Source organism: Theobroma cacao, chromosome 5, assembly GCF_053813885.1.
Source record: "Theobroma cacao isolate CCN51 chromosome 5, ASM5381388v1, whole genome shotgun sequence".
NCBI lineage: Eukaryota > Viridiplantae > Streptophyta > Magnoliopsida > Malvales > Malvaceae > Theobroma > Theobroma cacao.
Genome location: NC_142643.1, coordinates 31,936,361 through 31,946,066, shown reverse-complemented (window position 1 = coordinate 31,946,066; position 9,706 = coordinate 31,936,361). Strand labels below are relative to the sequence as shown.

General features: G+C 33.4%; 1 protein-coding gene and 1 pseudogene across 5 annotated transcripts; both read right to left on the bottom strand.

Moving 5' to 3' along the window:
• Positions 1 to 1,623: 1,623 nt before the first annotated feature.
• LOC18598776 (uncharacterized) lies at positions 1,624 to 4,783 on the bottom strand (annotated as a pseudogene). The gene is made up of 7 exons (XR_016026467.1): positions 4,130 to 4,783; positions 3,667 to 3,758; positions 3,382 to 3,526; positions 3,183 to 3,297; positions 3,012 to 3,093; positions 2,871 to 2,928; positions 1,624 to 2,246 (listed from the first exon to the last, which is right to left on the bottom strand). The product of XR_016026467.1 is annotated as an uncharacterized LOC18598776 (transcript).
• Positions 4,784 to 5,834: 1,051 nt separating this feature from the next.
• Positions 5,835 to 9,376, bottom strand: LOC18598775 (uncharacterized). Of its 4 annotated transcripts, XM_088806864.1 has the most exons (6): positions 8,971 to 9,350; positions 8,697 to 8,788; positions 7,631 to 7,731; positions 6,523 to 6,693; positions 6,260 to 6,418; positions 5,835 to 5,926 (listed from the first exon to the last, which is right to left on the bottom strand). In XM_088806864.1, the coding sequence occupies exons 4-6, from the start codon at positions 6,682 to 6,684 to the stop codon at positions 5,852 to 5,854; spliced, it is 396 nt and encodes a 131-aa protein (XP_088662990.1). In that variant the 5' UTR covers positions 6,685 to 6,693; positions 7,631 to 7,731; positions 8,697 to 8,788; positions 8,971 to 9,350; the 3' UTR covers positions 5,835 to 5,851. The 4 variants fall into 4 exon arrangements, 3 of the variants coding, with proteins under 3 accessions (XP_088662990.1, XP_088662991.1, XP_088662989.1); XM_088806865.1 differs by lacking the exon at positions 8,697 to 8,788; XR_016026466.1 differs by lacking the exon at positions 5,835 to 5,926 and having other exon boundaries at positions 6,359 to 6,418; positions 8,971 to 9,368.
• Positions 9,377 to 9,706: the final 330 nt, after the last annotated feature.

Here is a 9,706-nt window from a genome sequence, read left to right as displayed (position 1 = left end):
ACATCACTAGAAAATATACCATGTTGCATGCACTTTGATACCATTCACTAGTATAGTAGGATGTTAATTTGTTTAAAAAAAAATCATAACATTAAGTTTGTTTGATATATATATATATATATATATAGAGAGAGAGAGAGAGAGAGAGAGAGAGAATATGATGTTGCAATTAATTTAGTCATTCCAAAAAAAAAGGCAAGATTTCAAAATTAAAATGTTTGATTCTAAAATAAAAAGATTTTGAGAAAAAAAAACTTTCCATTGAGACAAAATCACTTTTTCATTGTGATTTTACATGTTAAATTTATTCTGCATCTAACACTTTTTTATATCCGTCAAAATCTATGAAAACAGTAAGTTTGTATTGAAAAACATGTAATAGATGATTTTGTATTGCACAAAATAGAGTATTTCATATAATTTTTCAAAATTATAAGTTTCACTTAAATTAAACATTTCGTATATTTTTGCAAAAACACTATATTGAAACAGAAAATTTGTATTAAGAAACATGTAATATATGTTTTTCCTTCACACAAAGCCAATTAAACACTATATTGATTTTGTTTCGCACAAAATCAAGTCGTCTTTTTTATTTGAAATGTTTATAGATTTATTCACATCAAACACTTTGTTATTGTCACGTAAATCTTGTCAAAATTGAATAATTGTATTGAAAAACACTAAATAAATGCATTCCAATGACATAAAACTACTTTTTTATAGTGGTTTTACATATTCATAAGTTCATTCCGCAATAAAAGATTTGATGACTATTGTGAAAGCCTATCAAAATAGTTAGTTTTCATTGCAAAACATATTATAGATGTTTTTCTTCTCACAAAATCAAGTATTCCTTGTGATTTTTCATGTTTATAAGTTCTTTACACATCAAACAATTTATTATTTTCATGAAAAATCTATTAAAACAAGAAATTCCACAAATATATGATTTTATTTTGCACAAAATCAAACATTTGTTATAATTTTAACAAATTTATGCAAAGAGTTCATTTAGATTTTTAAACTAAAAGTTAGAAATCAAAGCTTTTTTAAAAATTGACAAGAAGCAATTGAGTATTTGATTAGATTTTTTTAAAATTTCCATTATCCATAAATGATTTATAAAACTATATTGCTCATCCATTTCTTTTATGCCTTCTTTCTCCATCATTAGTGGCGCTAGTCTGTTAACAATTTGTGAACTTTCAATTTCTAGCATAAGGCACATTCATTTATGTAAGATTAATTTTATTTGATTTCATCTAAATTATTTAAAAATTTTGATTTGCTGGTAAATTTGACTTATTATGAACCTTAAAAGCAAAAATTTATTCTACTATTAAGTTTTTGGGATTCATTAATTTAGTTGTTTTTTTCATTTTAAATCTTATCTTTCGATTTAAGTGGGGTCAATTAAAAAAAGTTTTGCCAATATATTTCCCAAAATAGTTTTTAGTACCACTAAATTCTTTTTAGCATTCTCACACAAATACCATTGAACAACTTTCTAGATTGCTTGTGCACCAGGCTTGCCAATGGAAATTGCGACTTCACTTTACAGCATTTCCTGAATAATTTACTTAAATACTACTTGTAAAGCTCGAAGCAAGACAATCAGGATGAATAACAGATCACTCTATTTTGGAGCCAAACAGGTTCAATGGCTCAGTAGATGAACCTAAACCCGGTTCGACCCTAAAAGAGTGTTCAACTTGATGGGTTTAGCAGTAACCATCAAGTTCTTGTTAACATAAAACCTCTGCTAGTTCAGACTTAATTATATTGGACTTGATTGATATTTAATATATATCAGACCAAAAGTCCCAGTATTTTGCTGTGCTTTAACCAAGCAAAATAAGCTCAAGGCTTCAAATTTCGCAGATTCCAGCTTGAACATACACGGGGAAGCTCAACTCATGATTGTGAGACCTTGGACAACATTCAGCTTCACCCCTAAGAAGCCAATCCTAAAATTTCCATTGATCTACAGAAGCAATCACATTGATAAGGCTAGCATATCACCTAAATCAAAAGGCAAATTCCCTCGAACTATTGTATTTTAAACATAAATAAATGGACAACATAATGAACAAGCTGAACACTGATATTTTTACCCAAAATTTCTTGGTGTTGCACTACCATTGAGACGGAGACATACAAGGTTTACAATATATTCCACTTTTCTGCCAAAGCTTCAGTAATCCTTGCAACGCACGTTGCAGCACTTAGGGGATAACCAGAAACTGCAAGAAGTGGGGGAAATTTAATAATAATAATAATAAAGCTTAAACAACATTTGTTTAGCCCAGATGAACACTACCATTGACACGAAAATAGCCAAATCCAAGAAAAAGCAAATGTATGGCAATCCAAATAATATACAGACACATGTATAAATGCACACAAGGAGGTTATACCCCTTCTTTGAAACTCAACACTGAGATTCTTTTCCTTTTAAAGGAATGTAAAGATATGCCATCTGCGACAATGATGAAAGTCTTGTCCCTTGAAACATGTTCTGCCTGTAAGGAATTACAAGAATAAAATCTCATTCTTGTACTAGTCTTGAGTCCTGTAATAAGTCCAAAGTAAACCCCACACCACCTACTCCAGAACTCTTCAAGAAAAAAGAATCTACTGTGCAAAGACACATCTATTTGTGTTTCCTCTCCATGCTTATCAGTAAGCATATCCTTCATCTTCTACTGATATTTTATCCTTAATTAGTCCCATTGCCTTGGCTTACTCCCAGTGCATTTCTACTTGATTCAATGGTTCTTATGGGATTAAAGGCTTATGAATCAGCATCTTTAAAAATCCATAACACAATCTGACAAAAAACCACACACACAGAATGTGGAACTTACTCGCTATAAAATCATCTACAGACTCTGTCTCTGTTTTCCCATGGGCCATCGCACCCACCTGAAAATGTAGAGAGATAGGATAAGGAAAGCAAATTATAAATAGTGAACAGAAAGAAAAGAATCCGATCACACAGGACTTACCACAAAAACAAGATTCACATCATCACCAACAGCATCCACATATTTACTCATTTTAACCAATTTCTCTGAGCTATATGAGAAGCTTGATGTGCAAAAAAAAAGGAAAAACTTGAGTTCTTGCAAGAAGTTTCTATGAACATAATACTAGAGTAACAATAACCAAAGTCAAACCCACCTATTTTGCGAGAGTTGACAGGAAAATACTGTGTTACAGGATTCTTTATCAGTCGTAAAAGACTCTCACGCTTACCAACAGCAGTTATTTTATGTTGCTGTAACAGTTGCACTGCATGATTGTTGAATAGGCCATTAGCGTTTAGAAGTTTTAAAATGTAGTGCAAGAGTCATAATCTCAGCATGATAAACTTACATATGATACCGGAGAACCGCTTATATGTCCTTGGAATTCGAACATGAGGTTTAACTACAAAAAGTACACCTTTCTCTGTTTTAACGTACACAGCTTGCAATCTCCCAGCCTTATTGATCGGGCTGTCTAAAATCGCTAGAAGAGCCTGTGGGAGAAATGGCGCACTTGGCAGTTAGCGAGCAGGAGATAAATCCGCCATTAAGATTTTTACACCGGACGTTATCTCTAAACCAGAATGGCAGTAAAATTTTTTTTATCATGTTTTAACAAAAGAAGTATAATGACCTGATGAGCAATGTCAGGTCTGTAATCGGCAAGATTCTTCTTATTTTTTCGCAAGAATTGGCATGATCATCCGAGTTCAAGAGTTTGAAACTCTGTAATTTAAAACAGGTCAAAATTGAATGTTGGATTTCAGCAAACTTAATCTCCATACTTTTATTAAATGAGGGGTTGTGAACAATCATTAACAAGGTGATCAACCATTGAATTAGGTGACAGCATGATCTTGGTCAAGTGGTATGACACAAACTCTTTAGCCAACTGGCTAAATATTTTGGTGCCAAAAAGTCTTAGTTTTTTTTGGCCAACTGGGTACATATTGAGACGGCTAAATATTATCTTCGTTTTTAATTAATAATAATAATCAGCAAAGAAAAAGTCAAAATAATTATTTGAGACGGACAGAAAAGTTCACATGACCAAGATAATACCACATTATATACAGAAAAAAAGAAATTCGATATACCTTCCCAACTTTAGCAACTTCCAAAGAAGCTTTCTCAAGAACAAAAATGACCCCAGCTTTTTTGGTATTTTGATCACTGGGAGCAATTGGGATTCCCACAAGTTCATGTGCTCCGGATTCGTCTTCTTCCTGTTCTTCATCTGGGGCTTCTCCTTGGGGTTTTTCAATAGAACCTCGCTTTGCCGATTCTTTCTCTTCTACTTCTACTTCTTCATCTTCTTCTCTATCATATTTCTCCTCTCTCATCTTCCGCTTCTTCCCCTTTATAGCATAAGGCCGTACCATTTTTGTTGGCTCAAATATTATTTATCCTCTAAGCCAAAAACTTTCCGACAAAAAAAAAAAACAGAAAGACAGTAGCACGGCAATATGACACTACATCAGATTAAAACTAAACTTTCAAGAAGTACAGTTAATTTTTCATTTTAATATTTTGACCTGATGATAGAGTACATAATTGATTCTTAGAACATATACCATTGTCAGCACCAAAAGAGAGGGAGAGTACCTTTGGGTGCAGCGGAGAAAAGAAGACAGTAACGCCGAATCAAGGTAATTTGAATTGGCCACCACAAAGATGTGAAAATCAAAAAGAGCCGGAGAAAAAGGTGCAGATGAAACTAAAAACTACTAGTAGCACAGCAAATGAATAAATTGTCATACCTTATTTTCAAACATTTGGGTAAATCGATCATCTTTAAATATCTCAGTGCTAAGTGCATTTTTCTTCCTCTTCGAAGTTTTCTTACTCTCATTACCATCATTGTCTTTCTTTTCATTTTCAGCTTCTTCATTCTCCAAGATTCGCTCTGCAAGATCTTGATTAACCTTAACCTTGGGTAATTTTCTCTTCATCTGCAAGAAAAAGAAACGAAAAATATAAACATAATCAACCGACTGTAGATTAACTCTATATTGATTTATAACAGTCATATCAGTGAGGAAGCTTGAGAAGCTCCAAAGATCTCTTTCTTGAGAAGGATGCAGTATTTAAGAAAGAAATGAGTTTTAAAACAGTACTTTAGCAGAACTCCTAAACTTTCATTTGCCACCATGTTTTTGCATATAAGCTAAACTTTGGTATCTTTAACAGTCAAGAAAAAAGAAAAAGATGTCTATAATATTTACAAATCTTTACTCGCCAACAAGTTAGCAAACAGAATTATCAATTGCAAAACCCTCCCAGCCCATAGTAGTCAAGTTTTTGATTTCTTTGTAATACAAAATGATCTGACACTGAAGGCATTGTTTATGCTAGTAGAGTTTCAAGTTTAAAATATTAGCAATGAACAACATCAAGAAGCATAGGTTGTTTAAAAGTTATGATAACTTAATCTGCAAGATAAATCATAATGTACAAAAATTATCTGACTGTTCTAAGCAAATATATATGGAAAATTTACCCTATACATTGACAGTGGAGTTTTAGGACTCCGCCAGCAGGGTTGGAGGGTTGAAAATCAATAAAATAATTAATTATTAAATTTATCTAACCTAACAAAAGAAGTCTAAAACACAATCCCAAGTCAGAATTCTGCTAGTAGACAATTACAAGACCTACAAAACGATATAAGTTCTAGCACAGTGAACATTTCCCTTCCTCCCCCCTCTTCTTTTCTCTATTCTTTTCTCTTCTTTCCAATCTTTATCCTATATCACAATAACTGAACCAAAAAAACTCATTTCAGTATTGAAAATACTGACCGTTATACAATTGCGACACTAAGCCTCCAGTTTTTCTTGTTTTCGTTGCTCTATGTAAGTTTCATATGCAAAAGGATCTGCCAATGCTTTTGCCTGCAAATATATGTAAAAGATAAAGATTAAACAGCCAAAAAGTGAACGATGCAGTAAAAGATAACTACACTAAGCATAAAAACCATGATTTGTGCAGCTAATATCAAAATCAACACCAAACATTCCCTTTTCTCTTTCCTGAATTTGGTCTGGCAATTCTAACCTCATTTGTGCTTTGTGCATCTTATTTTCTGTGCTTCGCAATATTTCATGTTTCACACCCAACCACACACATTTCCCAGCAGATGGCACAAATGCAACTTTATATTGAGTTTTGTAAACTGCATAATATCCTTAACAAAAACAAAAATTAAAAAGAAAAAGCAGTCTCACCTTCTTGTACAACCGATAGTCAATAAAGAACCCATGCATGTACGCTCGCAGAAGATTGGTCCCAATTAGATTTGTCAGATTCAATTTCTCAAGTTCCTCTTTTGTCAGAAATTTATAATTGTCATATATGCTTGTTTGTCCACCCTCCTCAAGCTCTTCCTGTAAATATATGCAAAGTAAGCATCAGCATTATATCTCCAGATCCCAAATACAGTACATCTAACTAAACAACATAATGAAATAAGGATGTCTTAAAAACACACCGTTAGAGATTCCAACGAAGAACACCACTTAGGAACAGGTCCCAGAGCAGGAATGAAATAAGCAGGTATTTGGCTGCTATCCAAAGCCAGTAGCATCAGCCCACTATCATTGAACACACAGATATCATTGATAGCCCCAGCTGTTGGTTCAATGCTAGTCATACCTTCTCCCTTGACAAAGGAAAAATCACTCAAAGGTTAGATACAAGCTTTGACATTGACGCCGAGACAGTACTCTACCACTACTAAGGTACAATATTACACACCATAAACACATATCACATGAATATGGTTGTACATGAACATGCTTTTGTACAACATCGTGTGTACAATGAATTCATACACATGTTACGTCCTCAAAAGAAAACAAATTCATATGCATCTATGTAGAAAACTATCCAATATGCATATAAGTAGGCCTGTGTGCATGCATTATTGGATGGATATAACAGTTCCATAGAACACTGATATACCTCTAATAACTGAAATACAATGATGATGATACTGAAAATGACTGACAATGATGATCTGAAGAATTGTATGCTAATACGAGGGATTCTTTTTTATTTTTTTGTGTACATATGATCTTCAGCTATACAATGAGAGGTAGCCCCCTCGCATCTCGTAAATCCCAACGCATCCATCCCATGATTTTTACCCAAGACCTCCAAGACGGAGTTCCAAGTTCTAATTGCCGAGGGACTCGTGGGGATGTTAATGAAAGTTCAATTTTTAATCAAGGGCACTTAAGTTCAGTGAGCTTTTTCTTCCAAGTTCCAAGTTCTCTTTCTTATTCTTTATTTCTTCCTTTTCATTTTTATTTTTTCTTTTTTTTTCTCTTTCCTTCCCACTGGTAAAGAAGGAGACATCAAGGACAGATTCAATTACAAAAACATTTTTGTCAAATAAACATAAAGTGGCAATAGTGACATCCTTAGAATTGGAATTCCAACAAGTAATGGCAAGAGCTAATTATAAAATCTATTAATCACTAAAATTCAACCATCCATCTAGAATGACCAGGTGTGCGTGCAATATATGATACGTAACACTGGATTTGACCCCAAAAACAAACAGAGCAAAAGCAAAAATTAAAGCACTAGGAAACCTTGGAATCCGCAGACTGTAGTGCTCTCCATATTTTGCATGTAGATTAACAGAACGATCAGCACATAAGAATGCAAGTTTTGAATAGTCATCAGCCAATACCTATAGATATAGAAAAACACTAAATCATTATAGTACCACATAGCAAGAGAAACTTGTTAACATAAATTAAATGTTCTTATGAGTTTCAGCACTTAAAATTTTGAAAAAGGAACCCACTGAAACTCAGGAAAAGAGAGAAAGAACTAGAGAGAGAGAGAGAGAGAGAGAGAGAGAGAGAAAGCAACAGAAATATGTTGTGTTTATATGAAGCACCGAGGCTTAAACCATATATAAAAAGATCAATAAAAAATTTGAAGGAAAACAATTTGATTAACAAGATAACGAAGGTGGAAAAGTGGTTTAAACACTGAATTATGACAACTTATATAAAAGTACACAATTGCCCAGAAAATCTTATACTCCTTCCATCCATATTTCTTGTCCTACCAAAATTGCGAAGAAAACCTAATACTCCTACCAAAAGTGCCAAAGAAGATTTGACCCTTTGTAATCTGAAAATGGTTCACACCACCAAAGGGTCAGAATCAAATGCCTTATCATGGATAGATTTGTAAAGTTAGTGACTATTATTCCTCAAATTTTTAGAACAAATAGTTATTTCGAAAAGGCTTAGTTGATTGTTGTTTTTGAAGACACAATTGTTATTGCCGTTCCAAAGAAACATCATAAAAAGCAAAGAGGACACTTACATTGGAATCAAGGGTGTATCTAAATTAAATAAGGAACAAAGAGGAGACTGGGGGAGAGAGGAAGAAAATTCTTACAGAAGTTTGAAAGAACAATGTAGTCAAAAAAATTAGCAGCAAAAGTTATTATCTGCCCTCACATAATAAAAAGGTTAGGTTATTGGATTTTCTCATATAAAATCGAAGATTCATTGTTTTTCTTTTCACAATTCTTCAAAATTTTGAAATCAACAATAGTCACATGTGCAACAAATCCACTAGCCACCACTTTAAATTACTGCATCATTAGTGATAGCCTTTTTAAAACGTATAAAATACCTGAAAATCAATTATTTCGGATTCCAAGTGCCTCTCAAACTTCATAGAAAATTGTCTAAGCTCATATACTTTCACTTGTGGAGGATATATACCTGAATGGTGAGAGCCAAATATGTAAAGAGAAAACGTCATAAAACATCATTCAACAAAACAAATATGGTATATAGTAGCACTGAAACCCGCTAAAAGTAAAAAGCCTGAATAACTTAAATGACCAAAGACGACCAACTAGGGTTTAGGGTTTTAGGTGTGATTTTAAAAAGGTTGCTCTTACTTTTGTCCTTGCGGAGAGATCGCTGCTTCTTAAGAGAGAGCCAGGCAGCTACGGAGCGCAGGTGGGAAGATATTGTATACATTTTCACCCCGTTTATAGAGACGGACTTCATTTTTCCACCATGGTTCGCCATGTTTTTTCTTCTCCTCTTTCTATGCTACTAGCAGAAAGACGAGTAATTTGCCAGTAGCAAGAGGCAACCGCAGCAGAAGCAGGAGGTTTTGATGGTTTTCACACGACTAAAAAGAAGAGAAAAAATTGGAGGAAATTCTAGGCTCTTGCGCTGCGGGTGGCGGCAAGGAGGGGAAGCAGAAGAGAATAAAAATATTTACTATCTGAGCTTCAATCCTCCAAATTGGGTTAAAGAAGACAACCTCGATAGAAAAACTCTTATTGGGATTTTTTATCTCGCCTGGGTGGGTGACAGCGACTTCGAAATTAATCAGACAAAATGATGATTTAAAATTTTAAATGGAAAATTTCTTCTTCTCTCTATCAAAGAATAACTATATTTTTCATTGAATATGTAAAATGCTAATTTTATGAAAAATTTGTAACTAAATGAAAAATCATGAAAATTATTGCATCCAAATATTGAATTGAATAATAGACATGTGAATGTCACGAGTTAAAAATATAAATTCGAATTTCAATTTTTAAAGGACGGAAATTATTGAACAAGTAGAATAGAAAAATCTAAAGACTTAGCTGAATAGGCTCTTGAACACTCTAAAAC